Genomic DNA, 23,203 nt, shown 5'->3' with positions numbered 1-23,203 from the left:
CATCATCATCACAGCACAGGACATGTAACATTCCAGATGTGGGAATGAGTCGTGTGTCAAACCAGGAAGCCGTGGAGCTTTATGCACATGGTCCACTCTGACAACAAGCCACAACACTGGACTAACAGGACGGACCCACGGACCCACGACAGAACCAGGAACAGGCGCAGCAAGGCACCATGGGAAACGCACGGCGGTCAGAGGAGGAGGCGTGTCTGACGGGGGGGAAGCGACTCCACAAACCAGATGAACTCAAAGGATCACCCCGAACAAAATGGAGGAACGACAGCGATGCAGAACAGCGAAAAGGAGGAAGAGGAGGAGGAGGAGGAAGAAGAAAAAGAGGAAGAGTGAATGAGTGAGGACACGCCCACCTGGTAGTGGGGATGAGAGCAGAACCAATGCTACAGAGGTCCAGCAACACTGGAAGGGTGCAACTCCCACAGACAGGTCCACTTCAGACCAGAACCAGTTCAGACCAGAACCGGTTCAGACCAGACCAGAGCTGTTCCCGTGTTGCTGGGATCAGTGAACCCAGAACTCCTCAGAACCCATCCTGACGTGTGGATCTGGACCAGGTTTTCCTCTTGGCGGCCGTTGTCAGGGCGACGGTGGGATCAGAGCCGATGATGCGTGAGTTCCTGCAGCATGTCTGCAGCAGATGATACGACGGCAGGAGGCCGGCAGCAGGGCGGCGCCGCAGAGGAAGCCGGACATGTGTTGGATCGCATGGAAGGTGGAGGACAGTTGGCGCGTTCTGGACGACGACCCGATGACATCATCAGCGCACGCTGTCAGACAGGAATAGGAGCGCGGAGCCTCAACCCAGACCTGATCAAGTTATCGTTTCAGAATCAGTTTTTATCGTTTCGTTTGACCTAAAGTGGCTTAGATCATGGAGAGCTAAACGTTTCCATGCCAACGACATGCAGCTTCATCTCTCTGTGGAACCAGTACCAGATCCACTAGAATCCACTGTTACTGGTTCTGCTGGTCCATAAATGGTTTGGAGCTGAAACACTTTGAGTTCCTGGTCTGTAGGAACCATGCAGAGTGATTTGCTGACTCAGTGCTCCAGAACCAGAACCAAACAGGGTGAGGCAGCGTTTAGTTTCTCTGCCTGAAATCCTGAGATGTTCAGAACCCGCTGGTTCCTATAAATTAGAAGTGAAAACATGTTTTAATGTAGAATCAGACTGATAAATGGTTTATTGAACCTGATCAAACACTGAAACTGGACACCGCCGCGTTTTAACATTTGTTTTTGATGTGTTGGGTCACTTTAAGGCAATGCTGAAAGCTTTTAGTTATTCTGGTAAAATCCAGCCTCTTGCTTTACGCTTCGCTTCGTCCAGCAGGTCTGGATCGGGTGACTGCTGCTGGAGGCGTGGCCTCTGGCCAAGTAAAAAACAACTGGATCTGATTTTACCCAAGCTAAAGTTGGGCCGGTGTTAGGTCAACCAGAAAGGATGCTACGCTAATGAAGCTTAGTGGAAACTGCTGGAGCAGGGCCACAACATTTTGCCCTGAAATAAATATGTTAGACATTCCTCTTTATCTGCCTTTCATTTCATTTTAGTTTAACCCAGGAACCAAACAGCTAACCCGGAGCATTAAAGGTTCTGATAACTCTAAGCTCATCATCCTAACAGGAAGGGGCACAGAAGCCGTTCTTCCATGTCTGGGATCATTTTACATGAATCCAGTAAAAGTAAAAACATCAAAACGATTGGCCGATAAGAGATTACTTTTATTTGTATCCAGCAGTTTCCTGATGAAACCTGTCGCTGCCTAAAGCTGCAGTAACTTTTATAACAAATATTTTTTTTCATATTTGTTAAAAGAGTTTCCATGTTGTGACAGTTTGGTATGAGACAGATAATCTGTGAAAAAGTCGGGCTCCTCTGCCTTCTCCTGGTGCTAACCAGAAACAACCAGTCAGAGCCTGTCAATCACAATCTTGTGGAGCGCTGCTCATCCTTCATTCCCCGTCCCCGTTTGAAACGCTGCAGCTGCATTCACAGTCCTATTGTGAATGCTAACACTAGTTAGCATAGCCACCAATGATGGCGGATAAGCAGATTTCCGCCAACAGTGATTTGTTTTTCCACCATTAGTACATTTAGCAGTGAGTACATGAGGTTGATTGACAGCGCTATGATTGGCTGTTTTTGGTCAATAGTAGCTCTGGAAGGAAGTGGAGGAGGTTGATGTTTTCACAGATTATCTGACTCATAAACTAAAGCGAAATGGAGACAGTTTTAACAAATGTGTAAAAAACATAAGTTTTTATAAAAGCTGCATTTGCAGCTTTCAGTCCCTGATCCTGATCCAGTTCGATCTTTAGTCCCACTGCTGAATGAAGGGTCAGTGGTCATGACCAATTTTACCATAATTATTATTATTATTCTGATGATGAAGATGAATCTTAAACCTCTTGTTTCATCATGACTTTATGTTATGTTGTGACATGAGGGAGAGCAGCTGGAGGAGGTTTCCCTCCATGCTGAGCAGATGCTGCAACACCTGCTGGCGGCAGCTATTTAATTAATGATTATTATTTTTGTTTATGACAGAAATCGCTCTGATCCGCACCAACCCAGGTGATCTGGTCCGAACCGTCGGCCCACTACAGAAAACATTACTGATTCTCTATCGCACAGGTTTCCCTGCTGCCTCCTTAAAAATCAAGCTTTTAGAACATTCCCACCGCTGTGGTGGTTACCACGGCAACAGTGGCCGTCACAGGTGAGAGTTGCACCCTTGGACAGGTAAAGCAAAGCGAGAGATCGTCCCCTCTAGACAGCAGAGAGACAAATGGGTTGGAGACTCCCGTCCTGCTGCTGCTGGGAGGGAGGAGCAGTGAGGATGAGGAGGAGTGTGGGGGACAGGTGGATGAATGAAGAGGAGAGGGGAGGGAGACAGGTGGATGGATGGAGGGGTTACCTTTGTTGCGATTTTCGGGGGGTCCTTGTTTTTTACCTGTTCGGACAGAGAGAGAGGGCGGAGTGCTGATAAGATGGCTCAAAGGAAAGATCAAATCAAGCTGAGGGAGAACAAAATTCAAACTGATCAAACCCACAGGTGTGTGTGTGGGCGTGTGTGTGTGTGTGCTGTGGACAGAAATGGACGCATCAGAGGAGAGAGACGCTGACATCCAGCAGTACAACTGGCGCTGAAGGTGGTTCTGGTTCCAGGTCAGAGCTGCTTGATATCAGAACCCCCCGTTCTGTTTCTACAGGTTTCTGGAACCTGACGGCCATTTTTAATCTTAGTTCTGCTAAATAAAACTCATTTACAGCCGCAAATGTTACATCAACTTTTGAAAAACAAAAATTTTTTTAAATAAATATTTACCACGAGGAATTTGTTATTTTATAATGAGCAAAATTTTAAAACTGCTTTTAGGTATGAAGATAAAGAAACTAAACTTTTCAATTACAATAGACCTTTGCTCAGGCCCAATTAATATCTTATAGTTTATATTTTAGAAAAAATATGCTAAACAACCACAGTTTCCAATCTTATAACAAAACTAGTTCTAATAAATATTGCTGTTAACCTTAGAATCATTCTGCAGTGGAATTTTACTGCAAATATTCCATGAAATAACAGAGAAACCACCAAGACCTGCATTGGCTACTACAGTATATTGTAAAGAATCTGTGGTTTCTGTATTATTGTTAGCCAAAGTTAAGAGCTAATGAGAAAACTCCAAAGAGCCTTTTGTGAATCAGGGTTTAGATCATTGGTCTAATGTGAGAAGTGAATGTTCAGCAGATAAAAGGCTGATCAGAAGAGTCAGAGTGAGGATCAGATCGCTGGTTGCATGAAGGAGCTGAGTGCTTTTATTGTGAAGGGAGGTTCAGTCTCAGGGTGTGTTTCTAGGAAATGAGAGGATGTGACCAGACATGAATGAACGTGTGACTGGTGCAGCTAGACAATGCATGTAATTGTTTATATGGGCACAATGCTGCAGGCCAAAATGAAGATTCTTTAACTTGCCATCATAGAGAAGCTGCCGCGGTAGAACAAGTTACAAAATGAAACCTGGAGTCTTAGGTATTATTAATTTAGTGCAGAGCATCTCAGAAAAAGGAAAATAACTCAGAAAAATTCTTGAACAACTCAAAACCACTCCTATTCTCCTTTCTTTCTTGCTCTCTGTTCTCTCCCACAGATCCGTTGCCATAGCAACAGACTGACAACTCCAGTTGTATATCATGATTCAACACCAAAATACACGCAAACATTTCCCACACAAAGAACAGAACATTCAGTCCATTACAATTTTATGTTTCCAGGCTTGATGTTTATTTTGTGATTATTAATAAGTGTTTGTATGAACATTAGCAGTGGTTGATTAGCTACCACTGCTATTAGCTAAGCTAACACAGTGGTGGGTGAATAGCTAATTCAAAGTAGTGATGATCTGCCAGAGTTGGTGTCTGGGCTGCCTTTTTTTTAACTGAACTGAAACACACAGAATTCTGCAGTCCATCTGCATGTTAAGGATGTCAAAGTCAAGCTAGCATAACTGACCTACTTCCCTGTCTCTTACTATTTTTTTTTATCTAGATGAAACTTTTTCCTGACTTTGTTATCTAGTTGTCATAGTGCTGACAATTAGAAGCAAAGCACTACATCCCCTTTTCTTTTATATATCACAAATACATTTAAGATTTAGCGAGTTATGTTCACAACTTGAAGCTAAAGATAATGCTAGTCATCATCGGTGAGCAGTTTTTTGACCTCCAACAGGTTGTTGGGGGGGCGGGCTCTTCAACAGATCTATGAGATCTGCTTTGTGTCTGTTGTCATCAGGATCGACAGCCTGGTCCGGATCAGACTCAGACCAGAACCAGAGTGCAGTTCTCCCGGATCTCGGGGCTTCTCTCTCTGCTGAGCGTCCATTCAGCCAGCTCAATGAAAGCCTGACAAACTCAAACCTCAGCTGGTAAAAGAAACAACCAGAAGGGACAAACTGAGGAGGTGAGGAAAGGGGATTCAGCGGGATCACGAGCGGATCGGAGCCGGCCCGGTTGGAGACCAATATGGGACTCTTTAAACCGACTGAGCAGCAGCTCGGTTCAGTCTCCAGAAAGCAGCAGGAATAAATGAGACCATGACGTGGAGCAGAGGAGGCTGTCCGGAACAAAGCAAATATCAACGTCTCCTCTGGACAGCAAACCCAGAAACTCAGCGTGAACAGCCACAGAGAGGCTTTTTATGTCTTTCAAAGCAGAAAAATGATTTTAAATTCTCTTTGAACAGGTCTTAAGGAGAACCTGACTGAATTCTTCTTCAAGACCAGGGATGCTTTCTAAAGCAGCAGGACACTGACTGAAGGACTGCCGACCCTAACTGGATAAAACAGGAAGTGAGGATGAAGAGCCACCTCTCAATACACAGATCATCTCTGGAGAAACCCAGTATCAGTGATGACCTTAAAGTAAGGAAAAACATAAAACTGAGGGAGAAAGACTGTTGATGCCCCGGCTCAGCAGGGGCATCAACAGTAATAAAGTCGAGTTTGTTGTAATAAAGTCGATCAGCAGCTCTGATGTCTACAAACCTCAACTAGGAGACATTCTTCCTCTGTGTCTGAGCTAAATGAAGGAGAGTATCTGACTGCAGCTAAGGCTGCATCATTGACACCATCCTTGTTCAGTCAGCTTTAATCCAACTCCTGACAATTTGACTAGTCACTAGAAAGTCCAGTGGTTTGGGGTTTAGGTCAGTGAGAGTGCATAATCCAACTCTGATGTTGACCAGAGAAGTGAGCTCTGACCCGCCTACAAACTTTGGTCTCGGTTTGTTGAAATGAACTCTGGTGCGGCTTGAATGCATATGTGAACAAAAAGTGGACCCGGGACCACTCCAAAAGCAAGAAGTAGACTACAGCGCAATGCCTTCTGGGTAAATACAACAAAAACAAACATTCTAGGCCAGCAGGAGAAATGGCTCATGATATTTATTAAAAGAAAACAGAGAAATCCTCCAAATGCTAAAATCTGATGTTAATCCATTCCTGTTTACATTTCATAAAGAAGGAAGTTGCGCTCAGTGTCTTCTTCAGAGGATTTCCTGTTGCAGTTTTGGTCCCCAGTCGAATCAAGTCTATCAGGTATTAAGCAGCCTGAACCTCCTGTGCTTCCGCCAAGCATCAAACATGAACTGAAACTGGTTTTTTAAAGCATGAAGGGAAACATGGTTTAAACAGAATAAACGTTTCCGGCTAAACTTCTACAGCTCAGCTGAAGAAAACATGGAACTGAATATGTGCAGAAAAGTGAGAATAGCATAAGTCTAGCCTGGCTCATCATATCAAGCATCCCAGCTGCTGAGTGCTGATGGCTGAAGCAGAGTAACTAACATCTAGTTTGTTTGACTGAAAGGTTCTGTAAAAGTTCTGTCTCCAGACTCCACATCTCTCTGGTCTCATTTATTCGTTGATGCTTGGAGACGACAGTTGGACCCTTCAATGTCTCTCCTGAAGGACAGCAAGAACCCTCCCACCAACACAAGCTCAGTGGAACCGCTCAGAACCTGACGGATCGAGCCTCCAGACCTCCAGCTGACCTATGACCTTTCACATCACACCTCTTGTGCTTCCTGTCTGAGTCTCACCTTTTTTGACTTTCTTCTCCTCGTCGTGCTCACTGGAGCCCAGCAGGGTGAAGATGATGCCGGTCTGGGAGTTGAGGCCAACGGCCGACACCACCATTCTGCCAGAGCCTTCCATCACATGAGTCCCTGCGGTTCAGAACCGGGTCATTATTCTGGCCGTGATCCTGCTTTCTATTGATCAGCAGGTGAAAGTGGACCAGAACCACTCACCAGACAGCAGCATGGGGTCTTTGTCCAGGGACTTCCGGACCTGATCCGACTCTCCGGTCAGAGAGCTCTCATCCAGCTTCAGGTCGTTGCCTTGGATGAGGATGCCGTCGGCGGGAAGCAGGTCTCCTGCAGGAGGGGTCAGAGGTCAGGGCTGCAGCTTGCCAAGAAAACTTATTGGAATAATTTTGATTCAGTAACTTTGAAAGAGTTGCTTTACATGTCTTTGATCATTGTGTTTAGTTTTTCATTTTAATCAACTGGTATGAAGAGAGAGGTTTGGTGAATTAGCCACGGCTAATAAACAATGTGAGGAAGGCATCAGATTGTTTTCATCTATGTTTCTTGCATCTATCCCTGGTAAATGCAAAATAAAACCAACTCAAATAAAAATTTATCATTTATTGAGAATAATCAGTAACCAAGGGATGGATGTGACCCACTCACCGTACTTGATCTGAGCGATGTCTCCCACCACAATCTCGGCCACGGGGATCTGGATCACCTGGCCCTTGCGGATGACGGTGAACTTCTGCTCCTGCTCGATGCGACTCTGGAGGCCACGGAACTGCTTCTCCTTGGACCAGTCATTGAAGGCCGTGACCAGAACCACGATGATGACAGAGAACAAGATGGCGGCTCCCTCGATCCAGCCGGCCTGCGCCTCTCCCTCGTCCTCCACGCCGCCCCCAGCCTGGCCACATGCTGACAACCAATGAACAACCAATGAACTTGTTTCCATGAAGACAACCTCCAGGTTCTCCTTTATCTTAGCAACAACAGGTTCTAAGAGTTTATTTTTGTTCATTCTGATTAGAAATAGCTAATATCCTTGCTTGCTTTCTGAAGGCAACATCCACAGTAAAGTGGGTGCTGACGCAGAGTGACATCAACTGTTAACCTTATAAGTTAAAATCAGTCACAGTAACGACTTTAATAATAATCTAGCTGATGATACCACTAATATAATCAAACAGAATTTGATAAGAGGGTAGTCAGACCTTCAGCATTGCCCCCTGGTGGATGGTAGAAGGACAGGCCCAGGGAGATGATGGCAGCGATCTCCAGGATGATCAAGGTGACGTCCTGCAGCGCCTCCCACACCAGCTGCAGGAACGTCTTCGGCTTTTTGGGAGGGATGAAGTTCTTCCCAAATGCAGCATGGCGCTTTTCTAGATCGGCCGGGTTTCCAGACAAACCTGCAGAAACAAACAGCACAGACATTAGCTCTGATGATTCTGGACAACTGCTGCAGTCTAATCATGATGGATTCTCCTCAAGTTGTCTTAGAGGTGGAGCTCTAGCGGGAACGGAGGCGGGGCTCTAGAGGGAACGGAGGCGGGGCTCTAGCGGGAACGGAGGCGGGGCTCTAGCGGGAACGGAGGCGGGGCTCTAGCGGGAACGGAGGCGGGGCTCTAGCGGGAACGGTTTGCCAAAATTGCAGACTAATCTCAAATCGGACTTCTCCTGTTTCTGGGGTCGTCCCCCTCAGCTGAACCACCTCAGCTGACCCGGACCAGATCGGCCAGGCCCCTGCTGGACGCTCCATCTGCTCGACCTCCGGAGCCAATAATCAGCACCTACTGGGCAGTCCTGGCCCGGTTCCTGGTCAGGCCGGCTCTCTGCTGCTAACAGCAACAGTCGGATCTCAGAGTGGGTCGAAGAACCTGCAGAACCAGAGGTCCATTCCTAATGGTTCCTTCACCACATTCTGGGCCCAGAACCTCCCTGGCCATATAGATGTAAACGTTAGAGATGGTTCAGAGTCTGGAGGTCCGATGAGGTTGGAGATGGTTCAGACGAGGTTTCCTGACTTTAACCCATAAAATAAACTTCATGAACCTAAATGACGGCGCTGGATCCAATCCCTACCCAGGTTCTGAACTCAAACTGTGGTAGATAAAATGCTGCTCTTCAGGTTGTTCTCAGTACTTCAGGTTCAGACAAGAAATCTGGAGATAAACTGATAAAAATGATACTATCTGTCATTTGTTTATAGATTATGATAAGTTTCCTCGAATTCCCCTTTAATTAAATATGAACTGGAAGCTAATGGAGACCTGAGCTCTGGGTTACTGCATTCTGGGAAACGATGAAAACAGTAGAAGCTAAACCATGAAGGACTGATTACATATGATTAAGGCGTTGCAGTGAGAGCAGAGCAGGCTAGCCTGCAGCCTGTCCATCAGTCAGTCAGGCTAGCCTGCAGCCTGTCCATCAGTCAGTCAGGCTAGCCTGCAGCCTGTCCATCAGTCAGTCAGGCTAGCCTGCAGCCTGCTACTGAACAGCCCTCTGAGCTTCCTGACTGAACCGCAGACATGCTGCTGCAGATCTGAACTATGACGGCTTTACAGGACCAGAAACATTTCCAAATAATCCAGGGAAACCTTCTTTAAGACAGCTGACTGGCAGTGCACAGCAGTAGGTGGGGGGAGGGTTGGTGCTACAATATTCTATGAGGCAACCAGCTGCTGGAAACTAATCTGCTCTGTCAGGAGAATAAACTGAAAATGGAAGAGGAATTTCAACTTTAAACCTTGGTTCAACTTTACGCAGGAGCCGGGCCTGGTACCGGGTCTGGAAGGGAACCGGGTCTGGGAACCAGACCGTGTCTACATCAGGTCAGATCAGGTCAAATCAAAGTTTACACAGGAAAACACAAAATCTTACCAAGTACTTTTGGTCTAGTTTTTAGATATCTTAGCAAACTTGAAGTAAGACAAAAATAACTTACAAGTAACTTTTAGCAAGACTTGTTTTAAGTAAATAATTCCTGAATATTGATGAAAAAGCTCTAGTTCCTTTGGCAAATTATTTAACTTATAACAAAACATTTTTCCCATGTTATAAGTTAACTTATCTGCCAATGGAACAAGAACTTTTTCATGAACAAGCCTCTATGCTAAAAGTAACTTTTAAGTTATTGTAAAGCGATTTATATAAATACACGGCAAAAACACAAAATATTACCAAGTAATTTTGGTCTAGTTTCTAGTGCAAATATTACACTTGAAATAAGACAAACATTGTAGATAGATAAATGACAAATTAAAAATAAAATAAATATATAATAAAATTGGTAGTAAAATAACAAATAAATAAATAAAAACCAAGACATACTTCACTTCAGCAATTTCCCAAAACCTGAATCAATTAAGTACTCATTCTTTCCCCCCTTTTTTCACTGGTGTTAGAAACAATGATGAGTTTTCAGTCTGAACTTGCAGTCTGGGTGCTGCCACAGACAAAGCTCTGTCACCTCTAGACTCTAACCTGGTTTTAACCAACAGAAGCTTGTCATCTGACCGCAGTGCTCTGGGTGGAGGGCAGATAATAAAACTTAAAATAGGGAGCCAGAGAAAGGTGTGCAGAATGGGGCTGATAGACGGGCTGCAGCGTTTTTCACCCTCTGCAGTCGCTGCCGAAAAGCTCTGGTCAAACCCTAAATACAAAGAATTGCAATAATCTGAAAGTGATGTAATAAATGTGTGGATAGATCTCTCCAATTCAGGCTGAGGAAGATAAGATTTTATCTTCGCACAGATTCTCTGTTGAAAGAAACTGGCTTGGATAAGAGCGCTAATATGATTATGAAATTTAGACACAGGATCATCACACCCAGATTTTTCAGGTGCTGAAATAATTGCAGCTTAAAGACCTGAAACTAGGCCTGTTTGCATGATTTTTTTTTCTTTTTCTTTTCGTCAAAATGTTATTTATTATGCAAAATTTAATAAAAGTCTTAAGTCTGGTGTTGAAGGACAGAATAGAATAGAATATACTTTACTGACTTCAAAATGTATTTTATTAATTGTTTCTGTTTTCTCTTTAATCTGGGATGCTTAAGTGTTAAATTTTCAATAGAATTTAAAGTTTATTGATCTTTCAGAATGTGTTCTTGCATTATTATGCTATTACCATAATATTACTTGAAAAGGCTCTCATAACACCAGTGTTATTGTTTATTGCAATAACTTCTGGGACAAATTAACATCCAGCAGAATATGTTATCACGATAGGCCTGGTTCTGGCCCATCGGAGCGGTTCTGTAGTGACGGACCAGAACCAGAACCCAGAGAGGATGTGGGAGGTGAATCTGGTCAGGTGATGTTTGATCAGCAGATGATCATCATCAGTTTTAATCGATCATGCTGCAGCAGCATCGGGTTTGTCACCGACAGTCCAGCTCCCGTCTGAAGGGAACGTAATGAGGCTGGTAGGATGGATTTTAAAAATATCCCAGCAGCTGTCAGAGCGTTGCTGATCGATGTTCAGAGCCAGTTTGATCATCTGAGGCTGAAAGCTGCTGTCACTGAGCAGCACAACCAGCTTCACACAACCTCCTCTGGCTCCTGTTCTTGCTGCGGGTTCTGGTTCTGGTTCTGACAGCTGCTCAGCGTCCCACAGGAGACCAATATCTCAGCCCTGAGCTGAAGCTGCAGCAGCCAGAGATGGTCCGATCAGATATTATCTGTCTCAGGTATCAGTAACAGTGTTCCTGATTCCATCTATCCAATCTATTCTGTATTATTCTATGCTTTGTGCTCTGAGCGTCGTCATGGCTTATTTATTCTAAATTATATTTATTACTCCTAATTGCACTTTCTGAATCATTTGAAATAAGGTTAGTTTCAGTTGGTTTTTTTTACTGTTTAATCAAGTTAGTTAAACTACTGTTTTAGTCTTATTTGTTACATCAGCTTTTATTCTCCTAATTAACGGAACAAATCGAAGTTGTTTTTACATGTTTGACCACGCTGATGAAGCTGTTGGTGTATTTCAGCAAGCTGCTCTGGTGCAGTTATAAATAAATGAGTAACTCACTACATTTATGTTTGTGTTTAGAAAAAGAAACATTTAAAGTCAATGCAGCTGTTTTTCTGTAATGGATCGGCATCAGTCGATATCAAACATCAGACATCGGCATCGGAGGTGAAAACAATGGATCCCAGACAGTGATGGGTTACTGGTCCGACTCTATCGGGTCGGCCTCTCCTGTTCCGGTATCGATTGGGTCAGAACCAGACAGAGACACCATGTTTCCTCCTTCATCTCTGAGCTCCAGTTTCTGTCTTTCAGTAACGTCAGAGAGGACGAAACATTAAAAATGAGCTGAAAATGTCTCGACTGGAATAGATGGTAAATCATTATGTAACCATCCTCGGTTTTTTTAGCTGTTTTATTTTTGCATAGTTTTGGTTTTCTTAAAGTCTTCCATTTGCTTTTTGAAATGTTATAATGCAAATAATGTTTTTTCTGCTCCTGACTCATTCAAATGCATTTTTAATGTAATTGTTCATGTTGTAGAAATGAAAATCTCTGGCATTTTCCACAAGGTGAAACTATTTTTCAGAAGCTTTTAATCTAATTATTTGTGAGGGAAAAAACTCAACATTTTGATGAATTTTTAATCAATAACTGGGTCAGAATCAATTCTGCTGCCACTGAAACTCCCACTCAGGAACCAGGGGGTCAAAGGTCAATAACCAACTATGAACGGACAATTTAAAGAAACATAATTTCTATGCCTGTAAAACACCGGACTGGTTCAGCCAATCTGAGACTTTTCAAGCTAAACTGTTTTCAGGTAAAACTGATAAAGAACCATCAGGTGACCAGCAGAACCCAGCAGAACCCAAAAGAACCAGCCTCCTGGACTCAATCAAGCCATGAAATGATCTGGGTCACTTCCTGTTCTGCAGTAAAAGAGTGGGTTTCTGACCCAACAGCCGATCCTCAGCATCCACACTGAAATATCTGTGATTAGTCCTGCTCAGCATCTATCCATTGATCAGTTTCCATGGGAACCAGCTGGTCTCCATGGAGATGAGGCCACGCTTGTGCTGGACAGATCTGCAGCTGCCACTGAACCCGGGGTTCTGCTGAGAGCTTCTGAGGAGTCAGTATCTGATTTGCAGTCAATGACTCAGAGCAAAGCAGATCTAATCAGTTAAAACTAGCTTAAAATGTCGTCATGGAAACAGTAACACACGATAAAAAAATACTCATCTGAGAACAAATCCTTATTCATTTTTACTCAGCTTTATTTTTCCACGAGTCACTGTAAACATGTGATGCATGCAGCAACGAGTCGTCAGCATATTTTGTTACATTTAAACATAAACTGCTGTTATTAGAGGTATTTTGTAATTTTAAATAAATCATCTCTTATTTCTCCTCCTTTAAATTTGTTTTTGAGATAAAGGAGCATTTAATGGACTCTTGGTTTTTAATTGTTAAATAATTTTTTACCTTTCTTTTAGAATATTTAGATAATGATTTGTTTACTTTTTAAATGTCTGACCCACACCGATCTGCTGGGTGGGTCCAACCTCTCCAGCTGAATGTTATTGAGGTCAAATACAGTTTGATGAAGAGAGTCATCTGTCACATGTATGACATTTACTACTGGTATCCTCTCCGTAGAACCCCAGACTCCCTGTAACATCCTATTAAAGCTGCAAAAACAAGAACTTTGGTTTGTTTTCCTGAACAATACTGAAGCGCCTCAATGCTAAATGTGATGCTAACGGCAATGCTAACGCTAATGCTAACTCTATGAGTTTATGAAAAACAGCCAACATGTCTGGATCTGAAGCGTTTGCTGCTCTAAACCAACTGTTTGCTCTCCAACATGTCAAACATCTGCAGACGTTCATGATGAAAGATGAAACTTCTTTTCTGACAGCTTCAGACGTCCTGGATCAGACATGCTGAGATGAAAGCTAACAGAGACAACAGCAACCAGCTGCCATCTTCTCACCTGAGTGACACCACAGCCAGTGTTCCTTTGTCCTAAAATAGCAGCTTATTTATAGAAACCATCTTTAAAGCCTGTCATCATGAAACAATTCCTGCTGACTGTTTCTCAACATGCTGGAGGTTCAGTCCAACAAAGACCGGGCTCACAGGCAGAACTCGGACCCAAAGTGGGTCAGAACCCGGCTCTCTGAGGGGACATAGCGGTCCAACCAGGGACACCGACCAGACCAGAGACATCTGCAGCTCCCACATTCATCTAATCTGATATTTCACTTTTAAATTCAGCAATGTTTAAATAAGGTTTTGTAATCTAAAAACAGAAAAATAATGAAAATCTGAATATTTCTGAATTTCTGCAGATTAAATGTTATAAACATTTGATTCTGTTGCAGCAACTCATTAAAAATCCACTGCAGCTCTGATGATGGCCACCATGAAGCAGGAACTGAGTCATCAAGGCCGTTAATATAGGAGGTCAAAGGTTAGGCCCATAATTATTCATACTCATGGCAGCTCTGTTAATTTGAGGATTCTTCTGACTGAATCAAAAGAAACGGGGAAAAGCAGCTGTAAGGATGACTGGAGAGGTCAGAAGTCAGATTCAACCCCAACACCTTCCCTGAGGGACGTTTCCTACCAGTGGGCGCAGATGATCTGTTCTGACCCGGTTTCGTTTGTCCAGAAGCTTAAGCCCTGCCCCTCCAGTATCAGCAAAGCGAATCTAATGAAGCTTCTGTCATTAAAGGAGTAACTTCGACGTCCTCTGATTATTAAATGGAGCAGAGCAATGATCGGTGGAGCCATTAGGGGAACGGGCTGGAACTAATTTCAATCCTGGAATGGACCCATGGAAACACACACACGCACACCCCCACACACACACACACACACACACAGAGACAAACAGAGGGATCAAAGGCTGAAGGAGGGAGGAGTAAACAGCAACATGTCGGCCATTTTCTACTCTGACACAATCTGGTGTTCTGGGGTTGGGTCCGTTTCCTCTGAACATGTCAGAACATCTGGGAGCTTGGTGAGTCGGTACTGATCCATTTCTGAACCAGAACCATACGCGGTTCTGCTGATCGGTAAACCGGACATACAGGTTAGCAGAACGCTGCTGCTCTACAGGTCCAGTTCTGTCATCACCTCCCTTCCCGGCTCACACCAGCAGCAGACCCACCCACATGTAGAACCAGCCCAGGTCCAGAACAAAGAGGACCAATCAGAACCAACTCGGGTTCTACTCCTCTGCAGAGTTACAGGAGAGGTCAAAGGTCAGTTTATTTGGTTCTGAAATGATCAAGAAGCTACTGGTTGGTAAGATATGCCAACATCCCATAATAATCCAATTTATTATGAAGCTACTTGTTGCTAGGAGTTGCTAACATCCCATAATAATCTAGTCCTGCTTTCCCAGTGAACCAGTCTGGAGTCAAAATGGTTCAGCTACCTGTTTCATCACATCAGACAGAAACTGGAACCAGGACTCGAGTCTCAGACCACGAGTTCCAGTCCAGCCTCTGGATCCAGCCCACAGAACCGGTTCTGGTTCTGGTTCCTACCTTCGATGGGCGAGGTCTTGAGCTTGCGGCAGATGTTCTGCACGTCTCCGTGACCGTCCTGGATCTTTCCGACAGCCTCGGAGCTCCGCAGCTCCATCAGGTCCTTCAGCTCCTGCATGCTGATTCCAAAGTCGCCGTCATGGCCGCCGTCATGGCCGCCCTCAGCCACCGAGTTCCCCGGAGGGTGGTCGGCTGTGTTGTTGGCCATGTCGATGCTGCTGGCGCTCCTCCTCTGTCCGGGCTGGCTGACGGGTTCTGGGTGCGGTCAGTTCTGGCGGGTCGCGGTTCTGGGCAGCTAGGTCTTCTCCCCTCTGGAGGCGGCTGCTAGAGACGAACGCTGAGCTTAGATCCGGGCGTGGACGAGCATGCTCCCTCTGATCACCATGGAAACCAGGAAGTAAACATGTTGCCACTCTGCAGGGAAACAGGAACAGGTTTAGAAACCCAAACAGCAGCAGAGATCAGAACTCATTACAGACCCAGAACCATCCAATCAGATCCTCCAGAAAACCCATAAAATCCTTTGTTGGGTTTCCAGAGTTCGGTGTGATGTCAGCGCACACAGAGCCACCATATTCCTTGTGTTTCTATTATTTTCCACTGAATTCAGGTTGACTCAGAACAAATCATTGGAACAAAAGCATGTTGGCTTTTGTTCCAATCCAATATTTTTGAAAAATTTTCTAATTTTAAGAAAAATATTCTTAAAATATTTTTAAGAATATTTGTAATAAAGAACAAACTGGACCAGAACTGAAAACACAAACCTTTCCCTCCGCTCTCTGAGGTCAAAGGGCAAACAAGTTTCATCATGATATTTATCCCCACTACAATTATCCATCCAGTCTTTCTGACTTTAAATGCATCAAAGCAATATTGAGTTTTTTTCCTGCTGTAATGATAAAAACATATTTGAGTCATTTCTCTGCTGAATTGGCTGTTTTTGTTGCCACGGAAACAGCAACAACAGTGGACTAGTGACAGATCGTCCCCATGCTGGCTGGTTTCACTTCTTCTTCCTGTTGGTAAGGATTTCATTCCCACCAGAAATGTTTGAACTCGTTACACTAATAAGTCGCCTCCAGGTCAGTCCGAGTCGCATTAAACACGTCGAGCAGCTATAGATCTGAGCGCAGCACCGTTTATATACCTACACCCACACACACACCCATGTCAGTCCAAAGGTGGCATCTGAGGGACACACCCAGTCATTCCTGATGGACTACAAAGCAGAAAGCAATGCTGCAATTATCAGATGGCCTTATGAATACAAATATGCAGCAGATCAGAGGACAATGAGAGACATGTCACAGGGACAAGGTCATTACATCAGCAGTGAGGGGGAGGAGCTTCCTGTGCTGCATCAGGCTAGCTTAGAGACACTGAGAGGCTGAACAGAAACAGAACGTGTTAGGAGACAACTGCCGAATTGTGGACGTCCACTGAGAGTAGGTTCATATCAGAGGAGCTGGCGATCCGTTCCTGATGATCTGGTCCTGACGATCTGGTCCTGCTTTTATCTGGGTCCCAGGAAAGCGGCAAGGCAGCAGGGGATTCTGGGAAACTTTTAGTTTTCTCAGCAACGGAGAAACTCTGGACAGTTCTCCAGTTATTATATATTAATAATCCTCTAATATTAGAAACATCAGTTGGATCTGAGGCATTCTACCCAGAATCAGTGAGCCTGAGCATCAGTTTGTGTAGTATAGACACGTTGCAGTGTGGCGTCATGTGCACAAAATCCCCAAAAAACTTCTCGCCGATGATGACTACCATTGCTTTTAGCTATCAAGTTGTCAATATAACACACTTAATCTTAAATTTATACGAAATTTCAACACTTCAACAACTAGATACCCAGGTCAGTGAAAAGTTTTAATTGAATTGAGGGAAATGGAAGTAGATCAGTTATGCTAGCTTGACTTTGACAACCTTAACATGTGGATGTGCTGCAGAATTTGGTGTGTTTCAGTGAAGTAAAAAAAAAAAAAGGCGACCCACACACAGATTGGAAGTAGAGCAGGTGATTAAGTGAGCAAATCTACCACTGCTGTGATCACTCAATAATAATCACAAAATAAACACCAAGACAGAAAACATGAAACTGTCCATAATAGCTGTAGACATGTCTGGTCTGATGCAGATACTGACGTTAGCCTGGATCAGCCACTGACGGGAATGGGACGATCTGTTGGAAATGTAAAAATCCCACGTTATGGGAATCTGTGAACGCACCAGCGACCTCAGTGTGAACATGACGAGGCGTTTAGGTTCAGGTTTAGAGCTGACTCAGCAGTTTGTTCAGGCTGCCGGCAAGCGAGAGAGAGCAGGACGTTCAGCAGATAACAGGAAGGCTGAATTCATTAGAGGTTAGCTTTCAGACAGGTAAGAACCTGCATTCTCTAAAGTATTCACACCCAGGGTGTAGCGTTAGCTAAGGTAGCTCCACGCTAAGCTGCTAACAGATGCTAAGCTGTTTTATATTGACTGCCATGTTCCTGATGCAAATCACTCATGAAATCTCACAACTGGAAAGATAAGAGGAAATGTTTCATTTACGTTATATTCTTAGAGCTGCTTCTGTTATAGATCATAAAGCCTGGCACCAGCAGGTTTGTTGTGTTTAAACTTTGAGGTCAAAGGGCAAACAGGGATGTCACATTGAGATCAGAAATCTGTAAGCAGGTCAAAGTTTAAGAACAGAAATTATTCAAACTATTTTCTTAAAGTTGCTTTGTCAGCAACAGAGAGAGGCTTCTTTCAGCCAATCAGGTGGGATCAGGCAGAAAGGGGGCGGGGCTTTACTGCTAACTGTTAAAAACATCCAAACTGTCATATTTTATGAGACTGAATGAAAAGGTTGTGTTTTCTAAGCTGAACTGACAGAAATCACAACAGTCTGGTCCTGATCTTCCTCTTCTTCATGTCCCCTCTTCTTCCTCCCCCTCCTTTCCCTCCTCCCTGCTCTGAGCCTCTGCAGACACACCTGCTCTGCATACTAAAGGAGCCTGCACCAGCCTTCTCAACACACACACACGCCTACACGTACACACACACAATGCAAACTCTGGTAACACTCTCCACTTGAAGAGGAACTTCTTTTCCTGCATTAGAGCCAAACACACACACTCACGCACACTCTCACACACAATCCGTCCCCCTGTGACTCCATGCAGACGTTTCCTCATGCAGAGAGTGGCTGCACAGCGGGATTGGCCAAGACAAATGCGTGTGTGTGTGGGTGAGACGGAGTGTGTTGCAGCATGCCACACACACACTCCAGTTCCTGGGGCGAAGGAGGCGGCAGGAATGCAGGAGACCCCACCCATATCTGCAGTCACATGACCTGAGAGGAAGGAGGAAATCCCCACACTGCAGAGAGATGACGAAGAGGAGCAGGCTCGCTGTACAACACACAGACACACACAGCTGCAGCTTTCTGCATTCAGAGCACGCTCTGAGCCAACCTGCAGCTCTTCAGTCTGATGAAGCTCAGCTGCAGAGACGACTCGTCCACCTGACAGGATGCAGCTGGGCTGAGTTCAGCCTGCAGCCTGCAGTTATCCACATCAGCGACCTGACTGGACTCAGGCCTGATTTTTACAAATGATCCCAGCTGCTTGGACATGTGGTCCTAAATGCATTACCTATCTGATTTTTAAAACTGGAAGACATTTTAAATTTCCAAAATAAATAAGCAAAACAGCAGAAACAACAAATAAAATAAATTATGAAGTTTCTGTAAATAAAACTATCCTTCAAAAGCGGACGAGTTGAGACCAAAACACCAGACTGAAGAGTTTTATCATCCAGTTTAGAAAGAGAGAAAAGAGATTATTGAACTCTTTTTAATTTATCACATGATTAATTGATTTATTGCTTATTGCAACAGGCCTCGTCAGAGGTCAAAGGTTCTCCAGGAAGTGTAACAACTGCTGGACAGAGCATATGAATAAATAAGGTCGCTAGTCTGAACAGAAGCAGCTTCAAGAACCAACACAGAGCAATGAAGAGAAATCAGAGCAGAGATGAGATTAGAGTTTTTTCTCCAGGTCCCCCTTCAACCACAACCAGAACCAGAACCAGCTGTAGAACCCAAACCCAAACCAGAACCAGAACCTGCTGTAGAACTCAAACCAGAATCAGCTGCAGATTCTGTGTGAACAGAGAACCTGCCGCGGCCTTTGAGCCAACCAGGAGTTTGAGGTTGAATGTTGGAGGACAAATACCTGACATGATCATCATCACCACCACCAGGTGTAACATGTTTTCATCAGCAGCTGGACTCAGTCAGGCTGCTTAATGAGTGCAAATGTCAATGCCAAGCTGACCAAAGCAGGACCAGGGCATTCTGGGTAAATACAACCAAAACAAACGCGTTAGCCTAGCACTACCAGGTGAAATGTCTCGTGGTCTTCAGACAGAAATCCTCCAACTGCTAAAATCTGAAGCCACTCCATTTCTGTTTACATTTTGTTGCGCCCAGTGTCTTCTTAAGAGGTTTTTGTGTCGCCTTGAGTGGTTCTTGGTGCAGCGCCCCCACAGGCGAGGGGGAGAACAGGTTGCTCAAAGGGTTTGGTTGGTTTGACTCAGAGCAGAGAGAAAGAGAACCACTTCAGCTGGAGATGGAACAGATGAAGTTTTTAACATAATCTAGCAGACTATCAAAGGGAAACATCCTGAGACTGGGGCAGCTCTTCACTTCTTTACGCTGCTCTAAACATCAACTGTCTCCATAAATAACTTCAGAGAGCCCGAATGAAGGGATTAATAACGGTTAACATTTACTGCCAGTTTTCTACGACATGCCGACAGCTGCTAAGTTCTGCAGCTTTAATAAGAACCGCTTTGAGAGCCAGATCAGGAGAAACAGGAACCTGCAGCAGCAAAAACATTTCTCCCATTTATTTAATTTATTTCTACTAATTCATGTTTGTTTAAATATTTTTTCTACAATTTTACTCCGTTTCCAAATCCTCTGATCCATCACTTTCAAACAATAAAATCATCATTTTCTCTGTTGCTATGGAGACCCATTTAGCTGAGGTGACCAGTTTTCTCTGATCCGGACCGGTTTTAATCTCTGTTTGATGTCCGACCCGCTGGTTCCCATACGGGAGAACAGGAACGAGAAGCAGGAAGCAGAGGGAATAACTGGATCTAAGAACAAAAGCGCCCAGATTATTATTATTATTATTATTACTACTGAACCTTGACCTGGTTATTATTTACTACATGATCCTGGTTGATGAGTCTCAACACAGAAACTCCAGAATCAACTTTCAGTTTTTTTCCCAACTAAAGCGTTCCATCGCATCAGGAAGGTTCGGGTTATGTTGGGTCCAGCTCAGGGTTTAACCCGATCCCCAGGAGGTTCTGCTCTCATCTGAACCTGTTGGCTGCAGGCACCGCCTGCTGACTCATCACCGCCACCCCTAACCCCATCTGGAGGAGTTCCTGTGGGAAAACGATGAGTCAGCAGACCCGTCCGGATCAGAATCTCATGGTGTTTTCAGGAGGAACCTCAGAACCAAACTGAACTGTGATAAAACGGACCGGGCCCTGGAGCAGCCTCCATCTATACCAACCAGGTCAGGACCAGTTAAACCAGTTTGTTAAGAAAAGGTCGGCTGGGCACAGGCCTGTGACCTCTGCTGCACCCTGCAGAACCAGCAGAACCACAGAACCGTCTGGATTGGACCAACTGAATTATGCTACATTATTTTCCCTCCAGGTTCTAATTCTGCTTCATGGATCCATCCAGCGGTTTGAGGCTGAAACATGAGTCAAACATGGGACTAAGAAATCTGACTTATCGTTTTAGAAATTCCACTGTTTCCATTAGTTCTTCTGAACTCTATTTTAATCATATTTAACAACCCAAAAATCATGTTACTATGGTGTGAAAGAAAAAAAAATCAACAAATCAAAACCAGAGATAATTTTTATGTTATTCTGTTTCACAGCAGACAGCTTCTGACAAAATGTCCAGAAAAATTTTCTCCTATTTCATAACTGAACTTTACCCAAATAAATAAATAAATAAATACATTCCAGTTATTTATTTTTGTGTGCCATGTCCATATGTAGAACTAAATCAGATCCAATAGTTTTCAAAGTGACTTTTATGTCGTTGAGGTGAGACATGTGTCATAATTCTGCAGCAGAAGAAGCCAGACGGTAAATCTGGAAGTAAAAATGTCTGAAAATGATAATTATGAGCTGATGAAAGCAGTCTGAGTCAGTGAAAGCATCACATCCAACCTCACCGCTCCACATCCAAACAGACTTCTGCTGTCAATGCTAATCCAGCTGATTATCAGTTATTACTGATACCCAACAGCTAAGCTAACACTGTTTGGTTGTAGCCGTCTCTCTGGTTACGTTACAGGGAACGAAGCACAGCCAGCTATAATTAGGCATGCAACACAAACATTAGATGGGTAACACACCGTGGAGACCTGCAATGGGAGCACTGGGAGCACTGAAGAGCTCCCTGTTCTGGAGGCAGCAGCAGGCTCTGTGTTTCTGTTGCTTATCAGAGGAAATGTTAGAGCAGAAATCAGTTTGAGCTAAAGCTACCCAGCTAGCTGACCAGCAGAGGAAACAGCAGGCTGACCAGAGGAAGACCAACCGGACTGCAGACGACAATCCCACGTCCCAAAGCCAGGGTTTGTCTGACCTGGTCCAGACATCAGCGCTCCACAACAACAAAACACACTTAGAGCTTGTAGAAACCAGCGTCAGAAGCAAATGTGAAGAAAACGTTAAAACCAGCTAGCAAGGCTTCGCTCACCCAGCAGGTCTTCAGGCTCAGTTATGATTTTTTTCTTGGGATCCATTTTTTTCTCTTTGTGGTCGTTCATTCTACTGATTAAAATAGAGATGCACCATTCCAATATTAATATCTGTAAAAAATTGGAAATTGGGTATTAATGACAATGTGCCAGATCTATCCAGTCTAATTCTATACTTTGTGCTCTGAGAACTGTCATGCTTTATTTATATTATATTTAAAATAATAATTTTCCTAATTGCACTTTATGAACCATTTGAAAGAGGGTTTGATGCAGTTTGGTTTTACATGTTTGACCAACTTTTTGTTTCAGTCTTATTTATTTTACATTGGCTATTTTACTCCTAATTGCACAGACTGACTAAAGTTGTGTTGATTTTATACAAAGCTTTTAAACCCATTAACCATCAGATCTGAAACGTTTCCAGTTTGGACACCAGCTGTCAGTGAAGCTCAGAAACGCAGGCTCAGCAGAAAAGTTCTGAAATCAAACTTTCTTGTCGCTGCTCAGGAATGAAGGGAATTTAAATCACATTCATGGTTGCCATAGTTACAGGAACAAAGCTTCATCCTGAACGTAAACACACCAGATCTCTCTTCACTCTCATACTAAACATCTACAGACCCATTTAATAAAGTTCATTAATCTCAGTAAATCCATCATATGGAACATTCTGCAGATTAAACAGCCTGGTCTCTTAATTATGATGATTTAAAACTCCACATTTGAAATGGGAATATTACATTAGAACAATAAAAAAATATTTTTTAAAGCAGAAATATGGGCTTAGCAATAAAACTATGTTTAATACCAGAATAAAGGTTTTCATTTTTAAAAAACTGATAAACGGGACATATATTGTAGTTTATTACATATCACTGTATATTTTATACAGTGAAAACTCTTTCATATACAAAGTTCAGGCTTATAAACCTCCATTCATGTGACATTTATGATAATCTAATATTATCTGACATTCCTGACCAGACAGAACAGTTCTGTTTCTATTTGAGTCCTAATTATCCATATATTAACATATTTCAGTTATTAGATTCCTCCTTCACCTTTCCTGACTCTTCGGTTTGTGAAAACAACATATGGTCCCTCACCAAGTTTATTTTAAATGCATTACATGCTTCCCTATCCAGTACAAGAGCTAAATTATAATCAGAAAACTTTGTTTATTAAATAACTAAGCCTGCATAGCGACACGGTCAGGGTGTGATTTATGAATAAATATTA

The 23,203-nt window shown here is 43.6% G+C and overlaps 1 protein-coding gene across 6 annotated transcripts in view; it reads right to left on the bottom strand.

Moving 5' to 3' along the window:
• The window catches only part of LOC116710278 (plasma membrane calcium-transporting ATPase 1-like), a 66,889-nt gene that overhangs the window by 25,494 nt on the left and 18,192 nt on the right, over positions 1-23,203 (bottom strand). For 4 of the 6 annotated variants that reach the window (XM_032549250.1, XM_032549244.1, XM_032549248.1 and 1 more), the window contains exons 2-7: positions 15,165-15,578; positions 7,839-8,036; positions 7,285-7,542; positions 6,841-6,966; positions 6,631-6,756; positions 2,947-2,982 (exon numbers count right to left, since the gene is read on the bottom strand). In XM_032549250.1, the coding sequence (XP_032405141.1) occupies positions 2,947-2,982; positions 6,631-6,756; positions 6,841-6,966; positions 7,285-7,542; positions 7,839-8,036; positions 15,165-15,372 (952 nt within the window). In that variant the 5' untranslated portion in view covers positions 15,373-15,578. The remainder of the gene's footprint in view (positions 1-2,946; positions 2,983-6,630; positions 6,757-6,840; positions 6,967-7,284; positions 7,543-7,838; positions 8,037-15,164; positions 15,579-23,203) is intronic. The other 2 variants (XM_032549246.1, XM_032549249.1) reach the window with 1 other exon arrangement.

Source organism: Xiphophorus hellerii, chromosome 20 (assembly GCF_003331165.1).
Source record: "Xiphophorus hellerii strain 12219 chromosome 20, Xiphophorus_hellerii-4.1, whole genome shotgun sequence".
Lineage (NCBI taxonomy): Eukaryota > Metazoa > Chordata > Actinopteri > Cyprinodontiformes > Poeciliidae > Xiphophorus > Xiphophorus hellerii.
This window is presented reverse-complemented; position numbering and strand designations above follow the sequence as displayed.